Source organism: Dissoconium aciculare, assembly GCF_010015565.1.
Source record: "Dissoconium aciculare CBS 342.82 unplaced genomic scaffold K489scaffold_2, whole genome shotgun sequence".
Classification (NCBI taxonomy): domain Eukaryota; kingdom Fungi; phylum Ascomycota; class Dothideomycetes; order Mycosphaerellales; family Dissoconiaceae; genus Dissoconium; species Dissoconium aciculare.
In genome coordinates, this window is record NW_022984952.1 from 1,288,770 (window position 1) to 1,315,186 (window position 26,417).

Sequence of the window (26,417 nt, forward strand, 5' to 3'; positions counted from 1 at the left end):
GGGGATGCACAATGTCCTCAGGCAGATGAAACGAGTGGAAGACAACCCTAAGCTGACCATCGTTTTGGTTTGGCCAATGCCCAAATGGTTATCAACATCCGATTTGACTAGGCGTCGTTATTACAGTACTTGACGTGTCTCAAAGGTATGTGATGCCTAGGCGACAACCTATTCTCATATATTATTCGATTGACGGGGGTCGGATGAACAAAATTGCTGTGCGACAAATGCCATGCGCGCGTAGCATGAACCAGAGTCAGTCGCCGAGGTATTCTTCAGTCCAGCGAGTGGTCCTGTGGGTTATTGAATGGCAATGTCGCAATGACGTTGTATTCACCATGCCACTGGCGGCTTCTTACTATCCATGGATCATTTCTAATCTGCATTTTTACATTGGGATTATCATAGTCGTTTACTATTTTTATCATCGTCGTTGATAGGATGGACAGAAGATTGATGATTTTTTCCCTCCTGGGCCAAGTCAGGGATTCGCCTGTGAAAAGGGGGTCCGTGTGAGAAAGTGTGTGCACAGTCGCGGCTGCTCTTCGAGGTTTGAGACAACCATGGCAACCTTTAACGGCCCTCGATTGTCATTTCTGGTCGCCAACGCGTGTGAGACAGCAGTTTGCCGTCATTCCCCATAATATCTGGACGTCAACAAGTTCGTCGTCGGCACCCTTCGCTCCTTCATGCCTGCCGACGCGCCTTTGCAACGCGTAAAAATACGCTCGACACTCGCTTCGCACCTTGGACCGACATTGTCCCACTCGCTGTGATCAGTAATATCAGTCGGGCACAGCTTCCTCGAAAAGCCAATTCTTCAATTATTTGCGGACCATGTTCTAGTGTCCCAATGACCCACGAGATCTCACAGAGCTGGCACTCACGACGAATCCCGCATGTGACATCGTGTCTGATACCTCCCAGGCGACTCACTCGCCGACGCATGACTTCTCTGAATACTGCCCGGTGCACATTCAGCTGGCGCATTCGACGACGTAGCCGAGGGATCCTTCATGCAGGATACACATGATGAACGTCAACCCAGCGCTCCGCCTCACACCCTCAAATTCTCCTTTTCTCAAAACTTCCGTCAATCGCTCGCCGACGAAGGCGGTCGTCAAAGCTGAAGAGCCGGGTCTACACCTGAAGAAGGTCATTGGTACCACGACAGCTTCTGCAAATGGATTTGACTGCTTGCCTTCAGCTCGTCAGTTCGCATTTACGGCAGGAGCAGCGGCTGTGCTGGCCACGGTCGATAAAGATCTGAACATCCAACAGCAATTCTTCCGTGCAAATCCGGCATCTTCGGCAAACCGGGACGCGAACACAAATTGGCCAGTCACTGCATCTCCAGGAGATCGAGGGCGCACGCTTGGTTATTTCAAGGATCAGAGCGGTGGAGCATCGCCCTTGAGTGCTTCGTTGCGCGACTGGTCAGACTCCCCAAGTGGACGATCTGCGACTGCCAAGGACCGCGTCAAGGCTGCCACTTCGGTCTCACTGAGCCCAAATGGCAAATGGCTGGCCGTCGGCGAAACAGGCTATCGACCAAGGATTCTTATATTCTCAGCACGAGATGGATCTTCAGAGCTGCCTGTGGCGGTCGTGGCAGAGCACACTTTCGGTGTGCACGCACTGAGCTTCAGCCCTGACTCGAGATATTTAGCCTCACTCGGGACTGTGAATGATGGATTCCTCTACATATGGAATGTAGACGATCGCACAGGCGTACCGATCTTGTTCGCGAGCAACAAATGCACGACAACCATTCATTGTATGTCTTGGGTGGGCCGTAGTCTTGTTACGGTCGGCCTGCGATTTGTCAAAGTTTGGCGACCCGATGAGGAAGCTACGCTTGATTCGCGAGGTAGCGATACTGTTCGTAGTACGACACCGCGACCCAAGATCGAGCTTCGATCTGACTTTGGGAATAGCATTCTTAGTCCTAAGCATAAGGTTCTTGCAGGCAAGAATTCTTTGCTGGGCGAGATGCTCGAGGCAACGTTCATATCTGTGATCGCAACATCTGACTGCAAGGCATTAATTTGCGCAGAAGGTGGTGAAGTGTGTTTGCTTGACGATAGCGATCGGATGCAGACCCTCACCTTCGCCACCACGACTGGTATTCGCATCACCGCAGCCATGATCGACGGGGGTGCACTGCGTGTAGTGGGAGCGGACGACAGCGTCGCTTCTTACGAAGTCCACGATCTCGAAACACTCGCTGGGACGCCAGCCAAGGGATGCCGGCGGACTTCCAACATTTTACCACGGAGTATGCTCGTCAAAGGCACGACCATCGTAGCTACAGCAACTGTTGGCGATATTGTCATCATGATCGACTCAAATCGGATGATATCTTTGTCCAAAGCGGGATCGGATACTGACAACGACGATGAAATCTTGCATCGCCATTTAACCGCGCACGATGATGCTGTTTTGGGTGTCCGTCCTTTCCACTCCAAAATTCTGCCCACTGCCGCCTTTTTCACCTTTTCCGGCAATGGCGCCATGCGCTTCTGGGACGACGAAGGTTGTGCCGTTGGCGGACTCACCGCACCAGTTGAAAGTTCTCCAGATATGTATGGGCAGTCGAATGAGCTCAGAGCAGCAGTTTCCTCCGAGAATGGAGATTATATTGCAACTGGCGACAAATTTGGCTCCATGGCCCTTTTCAGCACCTTCGACAGTAACATGTTACAACAGGTCCGAGCACATTCGACTGAGATCATGGACATCGCTTCCTTTGTCCGCGGTGGCATTCAGTTTTTTGCGTCGGCAAGTCGAGATCGCACTGTGCAATTATTTGCATGTACAAACAAACGATTGGAGCTCCTTCAAACAATGGATGAGCACGCAGCATCTGTCAATTGTGTATTGCCAGCGAGAGATGGAGATCAGCTGCTTTCATGTTCATCTGATCGATCAGTTGTGGTGCGAGAAGCTGTGCTGAGGGACCCTGATAACCCTCGGTCACTCGCATTCGGTATGCTACGCACCATCTCCCTTAAATCATCGCCTTTGAGCATGTGCTTAACACCAGAAGACAACATGGTGCTGGTGTCAGCGGTCGACCGGTGCATATCCAAGTATAACACCAAGACCGGGCAGGCCGACTTCAGCTTCAAATGTTCCGACAACGACAACGGTGAGGCAGCTGTGATGTCCAAGATCATCTACGCCCCGTCGTTGAATGGCAATCCTACCATAGCTGGAGTGTCAAGCAGCGACAAGTCGGTCCGCTTGTACACAGAATATGGCAGCCTCATCGCTCGAGATTGGGGACATACCGAAGGCATTACTGACATTGCGTTCATTTCACCTCCACGTCGAGAAGGTAATCGCGAGTACCGCTCGCCGCACATCGCCACCGTTGCTGCCGATTCTACGATTTTCATGTGGGAAAGCGTTTTACCCAACAACAGATCAACAACAGCACTATCATCCGACAGTGGATCTGGCGAAGTCACAGAAACTGCTCCTGCGGCAACCTTAAAACCGCCGCTTCGCAAGGTGATCTCCTATTCAGAAATATCTCGCTTCCGTCGGGAGAGAGCTGCAGACGAGAATGAGCCTCCTTCACCCAATGCTCTCTCCACATCGCCTTCCACGGTTTCTCCTCCCAAGCTCCGCAAGAAAAGCTCAAGACCTTCCTTCGCCCAGGCACCTCGTCTTGAACCTGCATTCCGATCGACATTTCGCGAGACATCGCGAAGAAGAAGCAATCGACACCGGTCTCCCTCGCCACCAAGCCCGAAGGCCGCAGACAGGAAGGAGACTCGACGACCAGCTCTGGGAATGTCCCTTCGATCAAGGAGCACCGATAATCTTATGCCTACGGTTTCTGCGCCCCCGCCACTTCCCAGTAACGCAACTGGATTCGGTTCCCTCACCGCCTCTACTGATTCCGTTTGTCGAACCTTGCGTGCTTATCGCAAGAAACTCTCAAATTCGAGCGCCAATGAAACCATCTCGAATGAAATCATTCGCGAGCTAGAAAAAGAGCTCAAGCTCACTGCACGCGTTGTCGGCGAGAAATCCGCCGGGAAGACTCTCGACGAGGCTATAATGACCAAGCTTCTGGAACAGGCCAGCGACAAAATCATCGGCATGTTGGATGAGAAGATCAAAGAGCGCGTGCAGGGCCGAGCAAGGGTCGTCAGCGGAGGTGCCGCAGTTCCATCCGCAACGGCCAGTATCCTTGAATCGCCAGCTGAGATCGAGGAGGTTATTCATCGAAGCGAGACGACTCCACCTGGACTCTAACGCTTCTCAATGAATCCCGGGTCCGATGAGTTGAGCAATACATGCCATAACATGACCTCCCTTTCATGACATACTCGCACTTTCTATCATCATTCACGTCCTTGGGCCGCGTCAAATACGCCCCAACCATTTTCTAGTTCTGTACTATTGGCGCAAGCATGGATCGGCGCTCGGGCGTTACTCTTTTCCTTCTCAAACCCTTTCTTCCTTCAGTATCGCTTCTTCTCTTGCGTCGCTCATATGGAGCCTGACGTTTTTACCATTCACGAGCAAGATACCCAGTTATTTGGCGTTGCTGCACGTTTTTCACACACGCTCGCTAGCCCGACGTGTCTTCTATTCATTCTAAATTCGTTGTTTCGGGTATTCGGGGACATGAGAAGGGAGATGGTGTGTCTATGACATATTATGGGCTGCGGGATAAATTCCATAGACGGATCAGCTTTGTTTGCAAAGCGGGTATTGATATTATTCGACTTCCTTTTCGAACACCGATTCGTCACCCGCTCGCTCTCGAGTTGGTAAGTCTGCATGTCGCGATTCGCTCCTCAACGGCCAGCAGCAGAGTTTACGCTCTCCGGATGGCCCGGGAACATATTCATGGGCGGCTGAATCGCTCGGATATACCTCTCACTTGTTAAAGTACGCAGTCCGCACCATTTCGTGCGCTGTGGCAGATTAAAATTTCAAAAGTGGTGCACAGTAAATCGGGCAGGTGACACCAGAACCAACCGTCATCACCATGATTGCGCACGATCATCCAGAGAGGAAAAGTGTGCTCTCCAGGCCTGTAGCCATGCTACACAGATGGTCCCATCATTGTTTGTCATTCAACATCGCTTGGGTGTGCCAGAGTACAGAACTCGTACTCAATTAACGTGGAGCGGTAGACCCAACATCGTGACCAAACTCGTTGTCATTCGAAACGCGTGCCGCTGCAACACGACATCGAGATCTGCCGGCACAGCCTAGAGAGTGCGCCCGGACATCGTGATCTCTGTTGTGCGAAGTGGTAACCAGTACACAAAGGGACACCACCGAAACATGGACGCACACAAACCCATGACCTTTCTTTCAGAATGTGAAGCAACCGGGTTCTGATGAACCATGTAAGATTCTCACAGCTCGTCCAGTGTGAGGAATACAACCTCAAAATGGCGATTTCCAATTTGGAAATGTAACCGTCAACTCTTCAGCGTTCTGGTGCATTGCTGCTCTTTCCGAAAACTCTCCCATCATGGCTGCTGTTGCTGGTCCACGTACCGTGTTTGCTGTGACCATCACAACTGTCACAATCGCGACTGGCTTCGCTGTTCACAGGTTCTGGATTCGAGCATTTCGTCGGCGTGAGATCGGGCTCTGCGACATCCTCATATCGTTCTCCGCGGTAGGATCGCAAAGACTTCCACGTTGACTCTTGTCATATTATCTGACAGCATCACAGTTGCTCGCCTTGGCATTTACCGTCGCTGCCTGCTTGCTAAGTAAATCGGGTGATCACAATGAAGCAAAAGCCGCTGAAGCCGTAAGTGATTCTACCGATGTGCGAACCACAATGGCAGATTCTGGATACATGCTGAAAACCCCCGCGAAGGCATACGTATCGATGATTGTCTTTGATTTTGGTCTATCCTGTGCGAAGATTGCCATAGGCTTCCAATGTCTAAAAGTCTTCACGCAGCCCAAGATACTGGCGTCGTGCTGGACCTACGTCGTAGTGTTGTCAAGTTTTGCACTCGTGACATGCTTCCTTGACATATTCTTATGCCTGCCTTGGGCGCCCGCATGGCTCATTTCTGGCGAAGGTGCTGCATGCCTTGGCCAGCGTGCATTGTGGTCAGTTCAGGATTGCTTCTTGGAAACTATGCTGTCTGGGTTATCGTTGACTCAGAGAAACAGGACCAGTACCGCCGTCGTGAACACTATCACAGATGTAGCTGCCGCTTTACTGGCATTGCCTCTATTCTGGGAATTTGACCTGCGAAGGAGAGATAAGTTCGCTTTGTTATTTGCATTTGTCCTCGGTTTATGTACGTTCTTCCAAGTGATCGAATGCATGAGCCCGAGGCCTCGACTGACCACATGCAAGTGCAGCGGCAATTGCGTTCTCTTGTCTGCGGTTGCAGGATATTGTAACATCATCGTCAATTCGAAAAACACTCAGAGACTCTTTGCTAATCATATGGACCGCGTTGGAATTGAACATCATCATTGCTTGCGCATGCCTGCCGACATTGAGAGACGCATGCTTGCCACTCTTTTGCGACTCCTCATCTCAGATTCCAATTTCCAGACGAAGTCTAGAAAATCCAAGCAGAGCTATGTCCGTACGATCTCCCCTTGGACCACGTCGGAGCACGCCCACGCCTGATTATTTCGACATGGAGCATATCCGACCGGACACGTCCTTATCAGATCTGCCAGCGGGACACATCTTCGTCCACACGAGTTTAGAGCAGCAGGTGGAGCAAGCGCAAGCAGTGAGATCAAACTCTCTTGACGTTGAGAGCATGCGCGCAAGGTTCGACGAGCAGAAATGGTAGACCCGTGCAATACATCAACTTCTAGGCGTGCTGCACATCCGTGCTTGCAGAGGCGTTGCTTCCGGTCGAGCTTTTCCATGCAGGATGGAAGAATATCTTGAGTACGAATTAAATTCGGGTGATTTTGCGGGTGTGTGTGGAGCGTGTCCAACATTAGCCGATCGAAGTTTTGAGTATGACCAATGCTACTCATCTGCAAGTCAGTATGTAGCTGGCTACAGCGATGCAAGAAAAGTTTCGTTCAGCCTGCTCGACGTGCAAATCTTGACAGGGCTGGCCCGAGTTGAGCATCTTGTCTACCCTCTTTAGCTTCTTTGGCTCTCTTCCTCTGTTCCTCTCTCAACTCCATTACGCGTGCTTTGTGTTCGTCAATGACATTCTTGTTGCCCTTCTTTCTGAGATATTTCCGAATACTGCTGTTCTTACCCCGACCTCGATTTTTGAGATCTTCAATGCGATCCTTCTCGGTCTGAGCATCTGACTTGCGATCGAGATCCTTTTCAAGCCGGCGCTGCTCATTTGATGCGGTATCTAAGTTTCCGATGAAGTCAGGGTTAAGGCTGATCATCTCTGGCTGCAATTTGTTGAGTAGCATCTTGACCTCAGCTTCTTGTCGCTGCTTGGTGTTTTCGTACGGGTTGGCTTCCAGAGCGTCAAAGTTCGCTTCTCCAGCACCTGGTACTAGCATGGACGAGTAGCCTGAATCGTGACTGATGCCGAGAACGTCTTCATAAGGACACCAACGGACTCTTTCGGGTGTTATTCCCTGTGCTCCTGCTGCCATGTATGGAGACTTCACTTTGATCTGGTCCACGTCGGAAGTGTGCTTGTTGTAAAGATCCTTCCAAATGGTCGTTTGAGTTCCCCAGCTGACGGCTGTGAGATTACGTTCACTGATTGCGAGGCTTGAGCCTGGTTGTCGAAGCAGGTACTCATGAACAGGCTTGAAAGTTCGGATGTCCCATACAGCCATCTTCATATCTTGTCCTGTGCTCACCATGTACCGGCCCTCCCTGTCCATCGCAAGGGCACGAACTGGTCCTCTGTGGCAGAGCATCTTGGCTAATGGGGTACTCGTGCTCGGAGACCATAAGGACACGGTTCCATTTTGGTGCCCAACATGTAGAATTGCGTTGCGCGGGTTTTGCGCGAGAGTCGTGGGTGTGCCTTGCTTAGTTCCAACCTGGGTGACCAGTTTTCCAGTGCTCGTGTCGTGCCACTTCAACCATCCAGCATTTCCAATCGTCGCCAACAAGAAGTGATACGGCAGAAATTCCATGTGCGTGACTTCGATGTGTTGATCGAGATTATGGATCTCCACTCCGTGATGATCATAGATGTAAACACTGCGCTTTTGGGCCACAGCAAAGTATTGGTTGTTATGGAGCCATTTTGCGTCACGCACAGTTTCACCCAACTGTAATTCACAACCGAGCTTGCCACTCCTCCAATCGAGAGTGGCGACGTGCCCTTTGCGCCCAGCGAGCAGCAAATCTCGCCCGTTGCGAGTGTAGTCATGCACGTATGGACCCATGTTCTCCAGTTTTAACTCGAATCCTTTCTTCGCAGTCTCCACACCGACGCTCTCCTGTATTTCATCCTGTCGAACCTTATACGTTCGTTCGAGCTCGCCTTCAGGTTCCAAGAAGCCAGACTGGTTCTCGAGGAGGATTTCGGCATCTTTGGCTTTAAGCGCAGCATCATTGTACCGATCCTCCAGCGCCCGAAGCTTAGTCTTCAGCTTTTTATCCTTGATGGTCTTCAGTTGTACGCCTTTGCCTCTTCCGTATTGTTCGTTGGCTTCGAGCTGGCGCCTCTTCGCGGCCGCTTGTTCTGGATTCAATCGAGCAGTCGGCGGTCCTCTGCGCCGTCCAGTCAGCACAGTACCGTCTTCTCTGACCAGATCTGTGGTCACAAGATCTGCCATATTTCGTGTGAATCAAGGGTTAATGTCGGGCATGATCACATCGGCATGGTGTTCACCCTTTCATGAAGCTATAGATTTTACGACGGAAGATGCGAAATTTCGACAATCGCTATCGCGGGTAGATCCGAACTACCAGTCCTGAGCTAGCGAAGCTAGACTTTTGGGGGTCCTGCGAAATCTAACCCTGGGGCCCCTGCCTATACCTTCCCAGCTTGGCAATGAACATCGTACATACTTTGGGCATCACCTGTACCTCGGTGATCGAGCTGGCAGAATTGTGTCCAAGACTTTCACTGTCGCGACAACTTAGATGACGACGCTTATGGTGATCGGAATTCGATGTGAGGCCGAGCACAGTCTGCGCTGGGATGTCTGTCGATGGAATTAAGGTTGAGCCTCCTCACTCAGTGAGATTATATAGTCTCTGTGGCCGAGGTCGGCTGCGAGAAGGATGCAGCTCAGCTTCCCTCACGCGTTACCTAGGCAAATTGTCTCAAGTAAAGTCTTAGCCCGAAATTAGCACCCCCGAGCAGTCCCCGACAACTCTTATTATTGACCAAGGATTGAAATCCATCGCCACGTCCCTTTGACGCCCTCCTCTTCTTTTGCATATCCTGAGACTCACGATCTCTATCGGCTCATTAACTACAAACTCGGACAGCTTCCCTTATCGATCCGCTTCTTCAAATCAAAATGCTCGCCAAATCAGCTCTCCAGCGCGCGGCTGCAGCGCCTGTCCGCAGTGCCCTTGCTAAGCAATCAGTCCGCACTGTTTCAGCTTGGTCGCAGGTGCCGCAAGGCCCACCTGATGCCATTCTTGGTATCACAGAGGCCTTCAAGAAAGACTCCAACCCAAAGAAGATTAACCTCGGTGTCGGCGCATACCGTGACGACAAGGGCAAGCCTTACGTGCTACCTTCCGTCCGGGAAGCCGAGCAAAAGGTAGTACAGGCCCAAATGGACAAGGAATATGCTGGAATCACCGGTGTGCCTGACTTCACCAAAGCTGCTGCCCTTCTGGCTTACGGCGAGGACAGCGCTGCGATCAAGGAGGGCCGCATTGCCATCACTCAGACTATCTCTGGTACCGGTGCTCTGCGGATAGGTGGTGCCTTCTTCCAGCGCCACTACCCCAATGCTAAGACCATCTACATCCCCACTCCCTCGTGGGCCAACCACAAGGCGGTGTTCTTGGACAGCGGTCTTGAGGTGAAGCAATACCGTTACTACAACAAGGACACTATCGGTCTTGACTTCGACGGCATGGTTGAGGACGTCAAGAAGATGCCCAAGGGATCTTTGATTCTCCTTCACGCGTGCGCACACAACCCAACTGGTGTTGACCCCACCGAGGCTCAATGGAAGGCCATCAGCGATGCCGTCAAGACCGGCGACCACTTCCCATTTTTCGACATGGCCTACCAAGGTTTCGCCTCCGGCAGCACTGACAAGGACGCCTTTGCTCTGCGCTACTTCCTCAAGGAGGGCCACCTTCCTGCCCTTGCTCAATCCTTCGCCAAGAACATGGGTCTCTATGGTGAGCGTGTCGGAGCATTCTCCATTGTCACTGCCTCGCCCGAGGAGAAGGCCCGCGTCGACTCCCAGGTGAAGATTCTCGTCCGACCGCTCTACTCGAACCCGCCTGTTCACGGTGCTCGTGTTGCCAGCACAATCTTGAACGACCCGGCTCTTAACAAGCAATGGCTCGGCGAGGTTAAGGACATGGCCGAGCGCATCATCAAGATGCGTGCTCTGCTCAAGGACAACCTCCAGAAGCTGGGCAGCAAGCACAACTGGGACCACATCACCTCGCAGATTGGTATGTTCGCGTACACCGGTCTCAAGCCCGAGCAGATGACCAAGTTGGCCGAGGAGCACTCCGTCTACGCCACCAAGGACGGTAGAATCAGCGTTGCTGGTATCACTTCTGAGAACGTCGGCCGTCTTGCTGAGGCCATCCACAAGGTCACCAGCTAGATATGTGCAGGCAGAAAACAAACTCAGCCAAAGAATATTAGCGGATGAACCTAACAAAGATAATGAGCAGCCAATGTGCTGCGTATTGTCGGGCGCAGCTGGTTTGGAGATGTTTTGACGTGAGACGATGTATCAATATGTTCGAAAAAGTTCGCAAGAGCAGGTCCAGCGACACTCTTGTCGCCCGATTTCTGCGGGTGGGTACGATAGCCTCAAGATACCTCAATCTTATGTATTTTCCACATTATCTTCCTCTACTCGTGCATTTAGATTTGACTGCGAAGCTCTCGTGGATGTACCTTGTTGTACGGCCAGAGAGCAGGCCGGAGGGTATCAGGTAGATTCATGTATGTTTCGCATGTTTTCCTTCAGCGTTAATTGTGAGATGTGTCTGCCAAGATAGGAAAGTGCCAAGCGTAATTGTAACGTGCCCAGGTGCAGGCGATTTCGATGTAATAAATTTTAGTAATTCGAGTGCTCCAACCTATTTAGGTGCATGTAGGTGGGCCAATTTCGGGCGTAGCGAAGAAGAGCATCTGTTTGTGCAGAAGCCCATGGCCGATACGCAACCTGGAAATGCCGATATTTCTAGAGACGCGCAACTTCATTTTGCTCGGCGACCCACGACTTGGACTCGTATCTCTCAATCATTACGAGCACGTGTGGCTCTCCCCGCGACTTGGAAAGAGCTGTGACTAGGTGCATTACTTGAATGCTACGCGACGTATTTCTGTCGCGAATAATAAATCTTTCTAGCGAGTCAGTTTACCATCGCATGTGGTGAGTTTCTCGTCACTTGAGTACCCAGCTATCGACCCGATACAGAGTTCCCACGTCGGGACTTCTCCTGTCCACGTGTACAAGCGAACGGGGTTACCGCGCCCGCTCCATTGTGGAAGCACACCTGCATGTAGCCTACTGTACGGGCAACAGCAGGAGGGGGTCATAGTTAGTGCTCCCGGGGCCGGACAACATTGCCGTCGAGGAAGGGTCCTTCTAGAGTTTCGGTGACGTCGTGCGTACAGAGAGGATCTAGTTGGAGAAAATTGCGAGTTTCTTCAGGGACGCAACGTCGTCCGATGAATTGAGAGGGATCACCAGAAGCCGTCTCCTCGTGCCACAGCATGGGTGCCACCGCCGTCGATCAGGTCGGACCGCTTCGTCCGAGATTTGCATAGCTATAATTATGGCATCAACCAGGAAACCAAAATTGATGTGCGTGGAGGGCGGCTTCGAGGATGCGAGCGATCATATGTACATGTAGTAGGCACTAATTGTAATCTTTCCAGGGATTATGATGCACCGGGGCTGAAGACAGGCCGTGAGAATCGATCGAGAATTATGTAGATATCGACTTGGTTGTAAGTTGGCCGAAAATGTCGGCGTCAACATGACATGATGCGAGCATGCAGCAGTACAAGAGAAAGTGTGGGTGTTGAACATTGTCCTGCAAGATCTGTTGGTTGAGATGGGATTTTTTCGATGAAGCCGCATGGCGCTGTCTCAGCACATGCAATGGGCATCATCACATATCAAAGCTGCGACTACACCTGGAGATGCGATGCTCCTGCCCACGTCCATGGCTTGAATGATAGCACCTGGGATGTGGAAGGCGCTGTTGTGTGCCACGAGCGATTTTGCACCTACCTAGGTACGTATGATGATCCACCATTCAGGTCTGATGCAGTGCCTCGACTTCAGATTACATATCACCACCTGGGCAGTGCTTCTTTTGGCGAGTACTAACCTCCACCCGCGCACCTCAGTACCCCACCACGCGTGACAGGCCATGGTTGTGATCTAACGCCTCCAGCTCCGTGGCACCTCCTCCGATATGTGATCCATTCGGACAGAGCCGCTGGAAGGACCACGATCGAGGCCGGCGTCTGTATGTGGTGAGAACAGAAGCAAAGCAGATATGCAGGAGATAACACGACTGCCTCGGCGATGATTTTCTCTGCTAGAGTGGTTGGTGCAGGATTGCCAGAGGTTCACGATATGTAGTAATGATTCCGACATGTCCACGTCTTGTTGCCAGTTCCCGCGCATTCGAGTGTGCGTGCGACGCAAGAACTGGCCGGTTCTCGTCCACGCCCAAGAGGCCGTTGGATTGTAGTTTGCATCACGTATTGGAATCATCCTCTTCACGGAGTTGTGGGTTGGGGAGGTAACATTCCACGTGAACAATAATCGAGACAGCGTCCACTATTGCTTGCACGACACAAAGATTCCGAAGCAGCCCTGCGCTTTGTCGATCTGTTCACGTAGCGTGAGCGACGACGTAATGTGTCCCGCTCTGTCTCGTGCTCGCGATGCACCCCCAACTCAATTGACCATGGGATTACGCCGACAGCGCACTCGAGCATATTTGCATCCTCCTGCACAGCAAACACTTCTCTTCTTGCACTATCCGCTGTCTCTCGTTATTTGACCGTCCTGGCACGCCGACTATTCTCGCCGTCCCTCATACCCCTCCACTCCAAGGCGCTTTCCGTTCGCTGCTGCAGGCCGGCCGAATTTTTTGCGAGACCTCTTGCTCGGTCGTTTCTGACATCATCGGCTGGCTGCTGCGTCACCGGCGCGGCCCACACATCGTGTGTTTTCACGAGGAACTTGGTATCCTGTCCCATCCGGCTAGCGGAGCAGCTCGATCAGTGACACACTTGAGATCACCTGCGACGGCCAGCAACACCTTGCGTACATCGCGGGCTGCGCATCTGGACGACTCCAATCATGCCGGCCACCGAACCAGTGGAGGCGCAGGTATGCTTCGCCGCGAACCATTCTGTTTCCCGCTTCCTTTGCTTCAGGCGCATGCGAACATCGCCTTCCCTTCACGATGGCGAACCATATTCAATGCATAGAGCCTTCGACAGCAAAATCCAGTGCCATAATGAGCAGCAGCTTTCCACTGGCTAATTCGAATCAACTCGTATGCTGACCTTCCGTTCAACGTAGTCTACTGAGCCGAACAAGGCTCCGGCATGGTTCGGAGATGTCATCGATGGACCGACATTCGAGCAGGTAAGGGGCACAGTCGGGCTTTTCACGGGTTTCAATTAGGAGCTAATTGCTCGACAAGATTCTCGAAATGGACGATGATGAGGAAGAGCGTGATTTCAGCACAAGCATTGTGTTTGACTTCTTCGACCAAGCCAAGGTGACCTTCAAAAACTTGGACAAAGCTCTGTACGTCTCCCTTTCCTTGCATGTTATTATCATCATGGTCCTTGACCTTCTCACCTCGTACGCGTACGCAGCCCTTACTGACATGCTCTCAGCGAGGAGAAGAATTTTGACCAGTTGTCAGCCTTGGGACACTACCTGAAAGGTTCCTCGGCCACTTTGGGGCTGACGAAAGTCAAAGACAGCTGCGAGAAAATCCAGCACCTTGGCGCTCGCAAGGATGAAACTGGCAATACTGATGAGCCCGATGATGAGAAGACTTTGAAGAAGATCAAGACGATTATTGCGCAGGCGAAGGAGGAATTCGAGGCTGCAGAGAAATTGCTTCGACGATTCTTCGGACCGAACGCAGGAGCAAGCACAGAAGCAGCTGAGAGCTCCGAAGAAAAAAGCTAGACGGAGTGTCCTATGAATGGATCTGAGTACCCTTGGCTAAATCCCCTCGACCCGCTTAACGAAGTGTTGATCGGCGGTCGCATTCGTACCATTCCACAGCCTTGTGGGTGTCTTCCCACTCTGAGACGTTCCTCACATGAATAGCGATATATGTCGCGTGACAGAGAGTGAGCGAGGCTGGGGGAGGACAAATGCTGATCTTTGCTGATCAGGCTGATCACCGGCGATGATGTCGGAACACCATCTGATGGCGACGTTTTAGCGTAGCGCGCCTATCGGCGTTTGGACAGCATTTGCATACAACGCTCTCGTATTTTTCGTCTTGCACCAAATTCAGAATCTCGCAGTGATTATGTCAGATATGAGTGATCGTCGGCCTTTGCGCGCGTTATGATCCAAGCCCAAGCTGACCAGGTGGAAACCCACGAGAGACTTGCTGTTTGTCGACACCGCCCACGCGCATTTAGTTTACTCGACCCACAACTCGCCCACATCAAGTCACCGGCCAGCGATATCACATGTGCATCGTGATCTGGACGGCGGTGCACAAAACGTCTTTTGGCTACAAAATTGCCTGAGACCTTGAAATCATGGGCTTCATCTCCTCTTCGCAGCTTCGATCGCTATCAGATTGACAACCGTGGAAGCTGATGACCAAATCACCTTCTTCGTAGAGTGCTTATTCGTGTTGTCAGCTTGTACATGACGACGTCGGACATCTGCTCTTCCTCGAACAGAGTTCTATAGTCACTTACCAGCGTCTTTAGTGCCCACCGGTTTCCCCTTCTCGTACCAGTAAGCATTGAACAATTTCTGCGGCACTAGAACCAGACGCGATAGCACTGTCATATGCCATTGAACAATGTGTTCTAAAGCATGTTTTTCTGCCGCGGCGAAATCGTAAGACCGATAGAGCGGATCGAACCACATGTCTAGAAGAAACTTCGCCCAATCACCAGTGCGGATAAAAAAGCTGTCCACTGACAACCCGTCTCCGTCCTGTGTGAGGATGATATCTACATGTTCTCCCTTCATGTTCGGGTGCGTCGTGATTACACTGTAGGGTGGCACGATTGATTGATTGACAATCGCTAACGACTCGACCATGCGCGGCGCAAGTAGTATATCGTGTATACTCTGCGAAGTATTCACGATTAACGCCGAAGAAGATAGATACCACATCCATGCACGGTCATGATGCAGAGTCATAGCGTGTCGTAGTGCAGGTACAAGACTCCAGCTCTGCGGCCACGAGGCCAGATCGTAGTCGGTTGTGTTGGGAAAGAAAGTCGCATACCCGTGCCGAGTGGCATAACGGCGTCGGTTGTCCTTGATGGCTTCTCGGAATGATTCTGATGATTTCAAATCGAGAGTGGTAACAATGACAACAGAGGAAGCCGCGGCAATTCCGCGTGCGCTACCACTATGCGAAGGACGACTGGTGAAATAAAGCAGAAAGACTAGTAGTGCGCAGACGCCGACGAGTGGCAGACCGTACGTCGTGAGCCACCGTGCTCGTTGGTAGGTCACTCGTTTGGATTTGAAAGCTGAGAGCGGCGGTTTCGATGACCTCCGAGGATATGGGAATTGGGTTCCAGGCATTGCGAGTCTTGGTGTACCGCATCAATTCAAGGACCATTCATTTCTTGTTCATATCGCGTATGCTTCTATCTGGACGATAAATCAATATTAAGTCAGCCCCAGGTCACAGTTGCCCCAGAATCAGGGACTAAGAGGTGAGTGTCCGCACTGGTTATTGCGTGATGGCATCTAGTCGGCCGGTCAATCAATGAGGAGAGCGAGTATAGGACAAATTCCAGGAGACCAGGAGATAGACTGGTGTATCGTACACGCGTCAAACCTGGGTCAGGAAGCCTCGGCCTGCTATTAAGTCAAACAGTTGAAATGGACCTCGACAACATAACATACACGAACTGCATGGTTCGCAGGAATGGCAGCGGCTCCTGCCGCATTCTAAAGAAGGTGCTGTCGGACATTTGAACTTGGATTTCCCGTTGGTAGGTAACCCGACGATGCATAATAAGCTCACCACGGACATGTCAACCTTCCATTCCATCTCTAGACACCATCGATCGTGATCTTTTGATCATCACACCACAACAAGACACTTGAAATCTCATTGTCGAAAGCGCAACTTGCATTGCTGCTCCAATCCGTCATCGCGAGCCGCCAACCCGATAGACCACGACATATCCATCACTCGTCTTCTGGATGTGGAAAGTCACTAGAGTTGCAAAACGATCTGCGCTCAATCTCGTTCAGATTGGACGCCAGGATGTTGTGTCATCACTACGGCATATCAGGCCATCGCCAGGGGTTCCTATAGAGTCACGCCGTGGACTCTGCAATACAACATCACGATGGGACGTAGACAAGAGCGTGAGCTCGGCAGGGGCAGCACAGTCGGAGGCTATCACGCCGGCGTCAGGGAAGGCGCAAAGGCTTCCCGTAGTATGTCCTGGATGTGGCGCCTTGAGTCAGATTGTAGAGCCAGAGGTACCCGGATTCTATACCATGAAAGCGAAGCGTCTGCAGACGCAGAAAAAGATAGAGGCAGACAAGATAATGGAAGAAGCAATGTCTCGTATGGCGTCGATAGGTGAAACGCCGTTCGACGTGGAAATAAGTAGCACTAAGGTCTCAGAGCCTGCGTCGAATAAAGTGCCCATCTGCGATCGCTGTCACTATCTGAAATATCAGTCAAAGGGGGCATCGATTGTTCATCCCTCCATGCACTCGATTCGCTCCATCATTGAATCCAGTCCCCATCGTCAGAACCACATTTACCATGTTCTGGATGCGGCAGACTTTCCCATGTCCCTGATTCCGAATCTCATGACTGCGTTGCGGCTACCTCGATTACGGACACAGAATCGAAGATCGAAAACCACGCACTACGTCCGTGGGCGGATTGCTGAAGTAACATTCGTCATTACTCGGTCAGATCTATTGGCACCACAAAAAGAGCAGGTCGATCGACTCATGCCATATCTGCAGGAAGTGCTACGCGATGCGCTGGGCCGTGCTGGCGACAATGTGCGTTTGACAAACGTCAGATGTGTCAGTGCAATACGAGGTTGGTGGACGCCGGATGTCAAGCAAGATATCTGGAAGAGGGGTGGTGCTGGATGGTTCGTTGGCAAAGTCAACGTGGGCAAGAGTGCGCTGTTCGAGGCTGTATACCCGAAGGGAAAAAGCGGGCCCCAGACTGCTGAGTATGGTCGGAGAGCAGCTCAGCTTCTGCAAGCACAAGCATTAGATGCGCCTTCGCAGGCGTCGGGAGAACCGAAAGCGTCTCCGCCGGGGGACGAGGACACCACATCGCTAACGCAAGACGCGGAACAGCAACCGGACGGCGAGCAGGAGACCGCGAAATCAGACGAGCTCGCCGAGCCTGATCTCGACGCACTATGGGAGTCCTCGAAGCAAGAAGGAGTTTCCGCGAGTAAGAAGCCTTCGAACCACATTTCAGACAATGTGGCCCAGCCAGACGAGGAGGAAAGTGATGTGCTGTTTGACGAGGACGTCGACGGCTCCCTCTTACCGCCGCCACAGCCAGAAACAGCATACCCACAGATGCCACTTGTATCTTCTCTACCCGGGACGACGGCCTCGCCCATCCGAGTACCTTTCGGTAAAGGCAAAGGCGAGCTTATTGATCTTCCGGGAGTCGACAGAAGTTTACTGGAGACTCACGTCCAAGCCGAGCACAAGCAATCACTGATAATGCGACATCGTGTTGTCCCTGAGCAGCAACCGCTCAACCCAGGCCAATCGTTATTGATTGGCGGCATGATCCGCATCACGCCAACCACCGACGACAATCAATTCCTGGCATATTCTTTTACACCCCTCAAGAGCCACGCAACTAGTACAGCCAAGGCAATAGCTATCCAAACCGGTATGGATGAGGATGGCCTGCCGTATAGCGGGACTGTCGAAACCATCTCTACAGATTCGGCGAAGACTCTTATGCGAAGCGCTGGTCGATTCACTCTCAAGTGGGATGTTACTAAACAGCGAGCTGGACCATTGACCGATCCTGTGGCTGGAAAAGTGCGAGCTGCGAGCTTGCCGTTCATCGTCTATGGTGCAGACATCCTAATCGAAGGCGTCGGATGGGTGGAGTTGACATGTCAAGTGCGGCGTTTCAGACGTAGAGATCAAGGCTCCAGCTTCAGTCCGGAACGAGACCTGACAAAAGATTCGAACTTGAACGATGCACTCCCCGAGGTGGAGATCTTCAGCCCAAATGGTAAATTTATTGGAATTCGAAAGCCTATGAACGCATGGTTGATCGGTGGTCCGAAGAAAAAGCCACAACACGCTCAACGGGCAAGACCAAGAATGACGATCTCTCTGAAACGACGACAAGAAGGTGGACGACGAGGATCTTCGTAGACCTCAGCATCTGGGTGGTCATCGCGATCGTGCCACAGCCTGCAGATTCCAATCGTTCCACTCAGTCACGTACCACGCTCTTCACATACTCGTCCAAATGTCCTGCCGTTCCTGGCTGACCCCTGTTGGCTGCATGCGATCAGGTTCCGAGTTGCCTTGCACTGCTGAGTCAGGCTCGTTGCTCACGAGCGAGACTTCTCTTGGCATGTCGCTCTCCTCATCCGCCACTGGGTAGGCGATAGCCCGCCGTTGTCGTTGAGCGTTCTCGGCGTTGCCATGGGCGTCCGGAGGCAGGCGGATGGTCGAAGGAAGCCATGGATCGTGCTGCTTGGCCGTGACGTAAAGTACCACCTTGTGAGCATGTAAGCACATCGTCACCATCGCACAAGCTCATTCAGTCGACGTAACCAACCTGCCACAAGAATAATCCAGTCGGGACTAGGAGAAGCAACAAGGCCACCGTCCTCTCTGATGCTGCCCAACGGTTCATGCAGCTCGCGTCGCGATCATATCTCACCATGCAAGTGTCTGTTCCTTGCTGACCCTGTGGGAATGGATATGGCATATCTCGCGGAGTGCGGAACCCGCAGCAATTCAGAGCGTCTTGGATGCGCCGGATTCTCGTCGCGTCTTTGTTCATGTACATTTGCTTCCATCTCTCCTGCAGCGGACAGGTGAGGTCGTCGTTGGAGGCAAGGTGCGTGCTGACCAGCGTCGCAATCACAGTCTCGGTGATGAGGAAGGCCGTGACGAGGATTTGTCCTAGGCGGGAAGGACGCATTGCTGAATCTTCACTCATGTTGCGCTGTTGGACGGCGTCCAAGACTTTCAGTGCAATTCCGCTGAGGCTTGGCAGAACGATGGCCACTGCTGGGATGATCTTTGCAATGGGCAGCGAGAAGGCATTGTTCATGTAAGTGGCGAAGGAGGCAAGGAACGTGAGGGCAATGAGCCACTGTATTCGTATGTAAGATTATTGTAAGATAAACAGAGAGATCTCGTTGAGCCCGTGACAGGCCATGACTATTGACTTGACGTGACTCACAATCAGACTCAGTATGGTGATGAGATTCTTCATTGTCGATCAAGTTGTTCAATCGTTTTCGCTCGGAGGTCGCCGCGTTCATGGGACGAGTTTGGATCTTGTGGTCACTTGGAAGTGAGGAAGATGGTCGACAGGATAATGATGGAGGGAACAGCGCGAAAAAGGTTCCGCAAAAAGACTGTACTGTGCTCACGCCAGGTCCGCAGCATCATATGTGAAACGAGCCGGAGGCTGCTACAATCCATAACTTCTCATGTCACTGATGAAAGCTTTCCCAGGTTGGATTGGTTTTGCAAGCGTCACGCGATCACTTCTGAGCAACGGTTGACGGAACCCCTTCGGAAAAGTCACAAGTAAGGTTCAAGCAGGCTGCGAAGGATTACTCTTGATTTCGGGCAGGCCACACATCAATGCAACCGTGGAAGTTATTGTTCAAATGATTTGCGATTGTCGACGCACAGTTCTCCGCACCTTTGACTTGTCGTGTCACGATACCTACATACCAGTAATGCTTTTCGTTGACCCGCTTGCCGTCGTTGCGAGGCCTCATTTTCTCATACCCGTGCCATGACATTATCGATCATATTCTGGGCTGAATACTATGAGAAATGCGCAAAACAAGAATGATCGACTGGTGGACGCATGATTGGTAAAAAGGGGTATCATTGTTGAGTCATTACATATTATGTTAATTCGTTGCATCGCTCAAGTATGCTTGCTCTCCTTTTGACTCCTCGCTGTACATGGAGTAATTCAATTTTGAATCTTCATCATATCTCATCCGATTAAGTGCTTGAAAGCGTGATCGCGTGATAGGACGACAGCATTTTATTGCTGCACATCGCTTCGTCGTGGTCATAATATCTAGTAGTTGGTGGCAGTGCCAGTAGTAGTAACAGGCGCCGCGGTGTTGTAGCCATAGGGGTTGACGGCACCGGTGCCAGTGGGCTGGGTGTAGTAGCCGGTGTGGGCGCCGGTGGGCTCAACCTTCTCGTGGACACCGGTGGCACCACCGACGGTGGTACCGGTGTAGGCGGTGTCGTGGCTGGGGCGGGTGTCGGGGTGAGCGACACCAAGGGTACCAGCGCCGGCGGCAGTACCGAGCTCGGCCTCACGGGTTGCGTTCTTGTTCTTGCGGGCAAAGAGACCCTTGCGTCTGGAAGAGCCGGAAGTGTAGCCGTTGGATGGGCCGGGGCCGAAGCGCTTCTCCTTCTTGTGGTGACGGACGAGGACGACTTGCATGATGGCGGTGATGAGGAAGACGATGGCGCCAACGATAGCGACGGCGAAGCAAGCCTTGTTCATGCGGCAAGCAGTGCCCAATTGAACACCGTAAGTGACTTCATTGCCCTGGACGCCGTTGGAGGAGAAACCGAAACGGAAGTAGTCGGGGCCGGTGCCGAGAGGGGTCGACACGATGCCGGAGCACGAGCGAGAGCCATCGCGGGTCAAGACAGCGAGGGCAATGAAGCCACCGATGAAAGCGATGTCGAGGACAATGGCGAGGAAGGCGAAGAAGCTGACACCGCCGAGGCAGCAAGTCAAGAGGACGGCGAAGATGGTGTAGATAACAGCGACACCAGAAATGCCTTCCACAGCCTTGGTCTCGCGGAAGATGGGGCGATCGCGGTCAGCGAGAACGGCAAGGAAGTAGCCTGGAACAAATTGTGTTAGTCACGTTGCGCCTCGTCACAACAGCACATTTGCGATCACGTACTGTAGATGCCCAAAATGATGGCTGCACAGCAGAACGCGAGCAGGTAGAGAAAGGATTGGAAAAGACGCAGCGCGCCGCCCTTGAAGATACCCATAACGACGTGTGGATGGAGTGTTGTTGTGTTGTAGTAGACTGAAGGAAGTAAACGATGAAGAGGTAGTGATGAGGATCGGAAAGATGGAGAACTGGAAGAGCGCACGCTTGAACTAAGTAGATATAAGAGAAAGTCGCAATGGAAAGAGACCGGATGTTACCTCATAGGTCTGGGTAAGCAGCAGCACCCTTCCCAGGTGCGACACAACAGCAACAGCGACAGTAGTACATTCAGTCAGTACCTCGGGCTTGGTCTCTATACTAGAAGTGAGCCAGCAGCCCAGGTGCGAACCAGCTGGTGAGCCACCACCGTCACTACTGACTGGAGATCTCTCTTACTTGTCCTGGAGGTTTCCAGGATTCATGGGATTCTACCGTCAGGCACACACAGCACAATTCCTTCCTACCTAGTACAATGATTCTACATTACGATGCCGTCCACAACTGGGAAATATTTACGAAAAGCGCTCGGGCGAGCGCAATGTGCGCGCCGTGGATGCGCAAGGCCTTCCTCATGGTGGTGAAAAGGTTGGTCGCATTCGCCGTCCTTTGACTTTGCAATGGCCAAACGGGAAATTCCAGCTATGACGTCGGGCGCAATTTCCCTGCTTTCCAAGCGCATGAAGCGAGCTTTTCGTCACCAAGAATGAGCCACAGCAGTCAGCAGCTGGTTTGGGACTTGGCCACACTTGGACACGCACGACACCCAAGCAAAGCCACCCGATCGTCGTGCGCCCAATGCCCAGAATCCCAGACCATCATCATCATCACCACAGAAACGTTCCGAAACCTTACGCTCGCTCGCTAGGCTTTCTAGCCAAATTGCTCCAGTCTTTCGCTACTCCACCAATCAGAAGCGTCCGGTCGCCAATATTGTCGCTCGGATGACCTTCTGCCCTTCACCCAGACTGTCAAAGTGTTTCTGGACCAGCACGAGGTGTTCCGATCAGAGACTGCGCCATTCGATCCGAACAACCTCACGCTTACGCGCGAGCTGGAGGCCGCTGATCGGGTACAACCAAGTTTCGGTAGATGGTCAACTCGGAAGGGATCAGTAACCTCCAAAAGACCCGAGATCCAGACCTGCTTGACGACGTTTACCACCTACATTGTCGTCATAACCCACGCTGTCTATGTATGGAGAGCGACGCAAGGTATCGTGAAAAGGCGAGCCACCCTCATCACGAACAGCAGGGCATTCCCTGTATACGTGGCGCTCCTCGCTACTTCCACTTTTTGGACCTGTCTATTATCACGCGCCTATGTTCATGAGATGATGAAACTGCTCTTTCTTCCAAAACAATGAGACCACGCGTCGCTGATGCATAATTACAGCCGACACTACGACAGATTGTGAAACAGACGCCTTGCTGCGCAAAACATGTACTGGGATTTCCTTCGCGCTCGACAAACTCTAGTCGTGGATTGCGCCGGAACGGTGCTGTAGTCGCACACGTGAGCGCACTGTGTGTGTTCCAGGTTCTGCCTAAGTGCACACATGTCGGAGCCGTGCGAGATTGCGTGACCGCAGATGGACGACCGAATACAGGGCTGGAATGCCGCTGTAGAAATATATGCACGAGATGCCTGACCATCAAGGTCAATCTCCTCCATCACTTTAGTTGAATATCTACATGAATGGACACTTGATCACCTTTAGAGACATACGGGGCTTAATTGGCCATTCTTCCAGTAAAATTGCGGCTCTGGTCGACATCACTGATGGTACAATATAGCAAATGCAACTGAGATGGACGACTGCCATTTTCCAAGGTTATCTTCAACCCCGCTCTCCAATCTGGTCCTCCCGTTGAACTGGACCATATTGTAACGATGCAAGACAATGACTCTCGAGCGCTGACCATCACGACTCATTGTTCGATGCTCATGATGAAGAATCTTCAGGCCTGTCGGCGGATCGCATATTCCCAGCACGCCCTCTCTGACAGTGAGGCCAACGCGTTTCCATGCACCAATGAAGACAAGTAAAAAGAATCCCACCTCCGGAGCTTCTCCCTCACCATTAGACGGGTCGCTTCTTCGAATCACAGAAGCCCTGTAATCGTGAGGGGTACCGCGTGCTCTGGGCTGGGACCAGGCAGGCGAGTCTTTCGGCTTTCCTGCTGGTCGCATACGCTCTGACGACACAACTATCGTGGCGATACACTTTTCTACATGTTTTGCTGCTGCGGCCAAACGAGGCAGAAGGTAGGTCAGTCTTCTGGCCCGGCCTGCCCTTGATGTGCAAGGTGCCGGTATGGCTTTCATAGTCACCTGGGTAGGTATATCCCTGTCGCATTCCTGTTCTGGCTGAATATCATCTCGACAACGCCCGTTTGGGGAGATCTCTCACGGGATAGCATTGACAGCATCTCGACATGATTGGGTCCTTGGGAACAAGGAACTTAGCTCACGCAGTTGGAGACACGAAATGACCAGAAGGCACGCAGGTTCATAAAGTTTCTCAACTTCCTTCATGGTCAGTGACCTTCTTAGAACCCGCGCACAGCAACAAACTCATATTTCACGCTCTGCAATCTTCAACTTATGTGAATGGGGTCCCGCCCACGAGCGAGGTAACAGTGAGCATACGGGCAGCAGGAGCGGCGTAAACTGTCGCGATTGAGGCCATCGCAGTGCGAATGCCTTCATCGGTGTCCCCTGCCTCTGGGAGTCTTGCTCACTTTCAGCTGAACGAACCCGGCAAGCGTTGTTGGAATGGAAGTCATCAAGCCGAGCGGTGACTCAACACAATCCTCACGTCGAATGTTGTTCTCATCTTTGCTTATCACTGACACGATCGTGATCGTGAAATCTTCAGACGATATTCGCAAACGCGTCGCTGGTTCGCACAACGATAACATCGCACGACTGCCCGGGCATGGCTCCAAACGCTTCATCCTCACGCTGCGCTACACATACTTTCCGGCTTCATGTCAGCATACACAACGCTTGAGCTTAATGCCGCTCGGTCTCGATATTTGCGTTCATCAGATCGCGTCCATAGGAACAGATGGAGATTGTATCAGACTGTGCGTCATGCCACCGTCATCGCGGCTTCTAGAATGCTAAGAAGCCTCCACTTCCATCACGATACTCAGGCACGATCATGTTGCAAGCATCCGGTGCAGCCGCTTTAGGGCCGATATGGCATTCCATCCGCGATTTGGTACTGAGGACTACACACTGCGAGAGTGGCATCTCGATGTATTGGGAAGCCATTCGTACCCCACATGCGAAGTTTCCCCTTCTGCGTCGACGCATGACGTCACTTCGCCCTCGACGAGCGTCACAGATGAGGATAACACTCTCTCTGCAAGTGTCTGAAGAGACATGTATGCACGTCACTGATACGAAATTTTGAACTACGATATATTGCTTGCTTCAGCTCCCACATGTCGATACCGATCACAACTCCCACTTCAACCTACCACTCGACACTTTACCAAACGATACCCGCTACTTCAAATCGTCAAAATGGTCTACACCGAGGACAACAACACAGCCACTGGCTTCATGATCTCTGATCAGAAGGACTGGCAGTCGTTCAAGAAGCAAGATTTCAAGCTCAAGCCTTTCGAGGACCGTGACATTGATATCGCTATTGAATGCTGCGGTGTTTGTGGTAGCGACGTCCACACCATCAGTGGTATGTAATCCCCATGACCACTACATGAGAAGGGCTGCATTAACAGTATTCATTCCAGGTGGTTGGGGTGAGGCTCCCATGCCCATTTGTGTTGGACACGAGGTCATCGGAAAGGCCGTCCGCGTCGGCAAGGACGTCAAGACTGTCAAGGTCGGCGGTACGTACCTTGTCCAGCTTGAAGTGGACAAAAATATGCGATGCTGATGAAAGACAGACCGCGTTGGTGTCGGCGCTCAGATCCAGGCGGACTTAACCTGCAACAACTGCAAGGCCGATCAGGAGAATTACTGCCCCAACTCTGTTGACACCTACGGCGCGCCATACGCGGACGGGACCATTGCTCAGGGAGGATATGCTTCCCACATCCGCGCCCACGAATACTTCACATTCAAGATCCCCGACAACATTGACAGTACCATTGCTGCGCCTATGATGTGTGCAGGATTGACTGTGTACTCACCTCTGATCCGCTTGGGAGCTGGCCCGGGCAAGAAGGTCGCCATCGTTGGACTGTGAGTTTCGTCGATCCGTGGTCGGACATGACATTTTGCTGACTTCTGCGCGTTTAGTGGTGGCCTTGGACATTTTGCTGTCATGTTCGCCAAGGCTCTCGGTGCAGAGGTATACGTTCTTTCTCACAGCGCCAATAAGAAGGAGGACGCACTGAAGATGGGTGCCGACGAATTCATTCTCACCACCGAGAAAGACTGGTTCAAGCCGTATGCCTTCCAGTTTGACTTCATCCTCAACGCCGCCGACGCCACCCACAAATTCAACCTCAAGGACTACTTTAGCACCATCAAGGTCATGGGTCGCTTCCACAACGTTGGTCTTGGTGACCAGCCTCTTCCTCAACTCATGGCTCAGGATTTTGCTCCCAATGGGTGCTACATTGGAGCCTCGCACATCGGAAATCGCCCTGAAATGTTGTCAATGTTGGAGCTTGCATCAAAGAACAACATCAAGACCTGGGTTGAGAAGGTCCCGATCAGCGAAGAAGGCTGCAAGAAAGCCGTTTCCGGTGTCTACAACAACGATGTCCGTTATCGATACGTCCTGACTGACTTCGACGCTGCCTTTGGCAAGCGTGATTAGATTTTTGAGCTACAAAAGAGGCGGTTATATACAGGAAACGCCCGAACTTAGCATCAGATGTATTCATAGCGAAGGTGTTGGGGATAGCGATATCAGCT

At 52.0% G+C, this 26,417-nt stretch overlaps 11 protein-coding genes across 11 annotated transcripts; 6 read left to right on the plus strand and 5 right to left on the minus strand.

Annotated features, from left to right (window-relative positions):
* Nucleotides 1–1,032: 1,032 nt before the first annotated feature.
* Nucleotides 1,033–4,269, plus strand: K489DRAFT_313203 (WD40 repeat-like protein; the record flags this gene model as incomplete). The annotated part of the gene is made up of 3 exons (XM_033600923.1): nucleotides 1,033–2,190; nucleotides 2,245–3,737; nucleotides 3,870–4,269. The coding sequence occupies 3 exons, from the start codon at nucleotides 1,033–1,035 to the stop codon at nucleotides 4,267–4,269; spliced, it is 3,051 nt and encodes a 1,016-aa protein (XP_033463311.1).
* Nucleotides 4,270–5,533: 1,264 nt separating this feature from the next.
* On the plus strand, nucleotides 5,534–6,986 carry K489DRAFT_111211 (uncharacterized protein). The gene is made up of 2 exons (XM_033598897.1): nucleotides 5,534–6,299; nucleotides 6,364–6,986. The coding sequence occupies exons 1-2, from the start codon at nucleotides 5,825–5,827 to the stop codon at nucleotides 6,810–6,812; spliced, it is 924 nt and encodes a 307-aa protein (XP_033463312.1). The 5' UTR covers nucleotides 5,534–5,824; the 3' UTR covers nucleotides 6,813–6,986.
* Nucleotides 6,987–7,053: 67 nt separating this feature from the next.
* On the minus strand, nucleotides 7,054–8,739 carry K489DRAFT_367510 (BING4CT-domain-containing protein; the record flags this gene model as incomplete). Its single annotated transcript, XM_033602866.1, has 1 exon — nucleotides 7,054–8,739. The coding sequence occupies one exon, from the start codon at nucleotides 8,737–8,739 to the stop codon at nucleotides 7,054–7,056; it is 1,686 nt and encodes a 561-aa protein (XP_033463313.1).
* Nucleotides 8,740–9,085: 346 nt separating this feature from the next.
* Nucleotides 9,086–11,048, plus strand: K489DRAFT_376677 (uncharacterized protein). Its single transcript, XM_033603975.1, has one exon. It carries the CDS (start codon nucleotides 9,433–9,435, stop codon nucleotides 10,714–10,716), a length of 1,284 nt encoding a protein of 427 aa, XP_033463314.1. The 5' UTR covers nucleotides 9,086–9,432; the 3' UTR covers nucleotides 10,717–11,048.
* A 2,401-nt stretch (nucleotides 11,049–13,449) lies between these two features.
* Nucleotides 13,450–14,298, plus strand: K489DRAFT_407045 (histidine-phosphotransfer domain, HPT domain-containing protein; the record flags this gene model as incomplete). The annotated part of the gene is made up of 4 exons (XM_033607326.1): nucleotides 13,450–13,479; nucleotides 13,675–13,740; nucleotides 13,799–13,905; nucleotides 13,998–14,298. The coding sequence occupies 4 exons, from the start codon at nucleotides 13,450–13,452 to the stop codon at nucleotides 14,296–14,298; spliced, it is 504 nt and encodes a 167-aa protein (XP_033463315.1).
* Nucleotides 14,299–14,452: 154 nt separating this feature from the next.
* Nucleotides 14,453–16,254, minus strand: K489DRAFT_111381 (glycosyltransferase family 34 protein). The gene is made up of 3 exons (XM_033598898.1): nucleotides 16,049–16,254; nucleotides 15,054–15,969; nucleotides 14,453–14,976 (listed from the first exon to the last, which is right to left on the minus strand). The coding sequence occupies exons 2-3, from the start codon at nucleotides 15,898–15,900 to the stop codon at nucleotides 14,861–14,863; spliced, it is 963 nt and encodes a 320-aa protein (XP_033463316.1). The 5' UTR covers nucleotides 15,901–15,969; nucleotides 16,049–16,254; the 3' UTR covers nucleotides 14,453–14,860.
* Nucleotides 16,255–16,326: 72 nt separating this feature from the next.
* On the plus strand, nucleotides 16,327–18,720 carry K489DRAFT_350745 (uncharacterized protein; the record flags this gene model as incomplete). Its single annotated transcript, XM_033602432.1, has 2 exons — nucleotides 16,327–17,539; nucleotides 17,753–18,720. The coding sequence occupies exons 1-2, from the start codon at nucleotides 16,531–16,533 to the stop codon at nucleotides 18,718–18,720; spliced, it is 1,977 nt and encodes a 658-aa protein (XP_033463317.1). The 5' UTR covers nucleotides 16,327–16,530.
* Nucleotides 18,721–19,114: 394 nt separating this feature from the next.
* On the minus strand, nucleotides 19,115–19,501 carry K489DRAFT_312999 (uncharacterized protein; the record flags this gene model as incomplete). The annotated part of the gene is made up of 1 exon (XM_033600902.1): nucleotides 19,115–19,501. One exon carries the CDS (start codon nucleotides 19,499–19,501, stop codon nucleotides 19,115–19,117), a length of 387 nt encoding a protein of 128 aa, XP_033463318.1.
* Nucleotides 19,502–20,376: 875 nt separating this feature from the next.
* Nucleotides 20,377–21,576, minus strand: K489DRAFT_419545 (uncharacterized protein; the record flags this gene model as incomplete). Its single annotated transcript, XM_033608211.1, has 2 exons — nucleotides 20,377–21,420; nucleotides 21,483–21,576. 2 exons carry the CDS (start codon nucleotides 21,574–21,576, stop codon nucleotides 20,630–20,632), a joined length of 885 nt encoding a protein of 294 aa, XP_033463319.1. The 3' UTR covers nucleotides 20,377–20,629.
* A 1,619-nt stretch (nucleotides 21,577–23,195) lies between these two features.
* K489DRAFT_111574 (uncharacterized protein) lies at nucleotides 23,196–24,068 on the minus strand. Its single transcript, XM_033598899.1, has one exon. The coding sequence runs from the start codon at nucleotides 23,841–23,843 to the stop codon at nucleotides 23,292–23,294; it is 552 nt and encodes a 183-aa protein (XP_033463320.1). The 5' UTR covers nucleotides 23,844–24,068; the 3' UTR covers nucleotides 23,196–23,291.
* A 984-nt stretch (nucleotides 24,069–25,052) lies between these two features.
* Nucleotides 25,053–26,319, plus strand: K489DRAFT_386682 (NADPH-dependent medium chain alcohol dehydrogenase; the record flags this gene model as incomplete). Its single annotated transcript, XM_033606245.1, has 4 exons — nucleotides 25,053–25,224; nucleotides 25,283–25,381; nucleotides 25,439–25,736; nucleotides 25,794–26,319. 4 exons carry the CDS (start codon nucleotides 25,053–25,055, stop codon nucleotides 26,317–26,319), a joined length of 1,095 nt encoding a protein of 364 aa, XP_033463321.1.
* Nucleotides 26,320–26,417: the final 98 nt, after the last annotated feature.

What these genes read in the sequence shown, in the direction of transcription:
- K489DRAFT_111381 (XM_033598898.1), bottom strand. Translation starts at nt 15,900, where the DNA reads ATGCCTGGAACCCAATTCCCATATCCTCGGAGGTCATCGAAACCGCCG. An exon ending in GGTGGGCACTAAAGACGCTG is followed by an intron (nt 14,977 to 15,053) that starts GTAAGTGACTAT and finishes AACACGAATAAG; the next exon opens with CACTCTACGAAGAAGGTGAT.
- K489DRAFT_111574 (XM_033598899.1), bottom strand. Translation starts at nt 23,843, where the DNA reads ATGAAAGCCATACCGGCACCTTGCACATCAAGGGCAGGCCGGGCCAGA.
- K489DRAFT_111211 (XM_033598897.1), top strand. Translation starts at nt 5,825, where the DNA reads ATGGCAGATTCTGGATACATGCTGAAAACCCCCGCGAAGGCATACGTA. An exon ending in TGCATTTGTCCTCGGTTTAT is followed by an intron (nt 6,300 to 6,363) that starts GTACGTTCTTCC and finishes ATGCAAGTGCAG; the next exon opens with CGGCAATTGCGTTCTCTTGT.
- K489DRAFT_376677 (XM_033603975.1), top strand. Translation starts at nt 9,433, where the DNA reads ATGCTCGCCAAATCAGCTCTCCAGCGCGCGGCTGCAGCGCCTGTCCGC.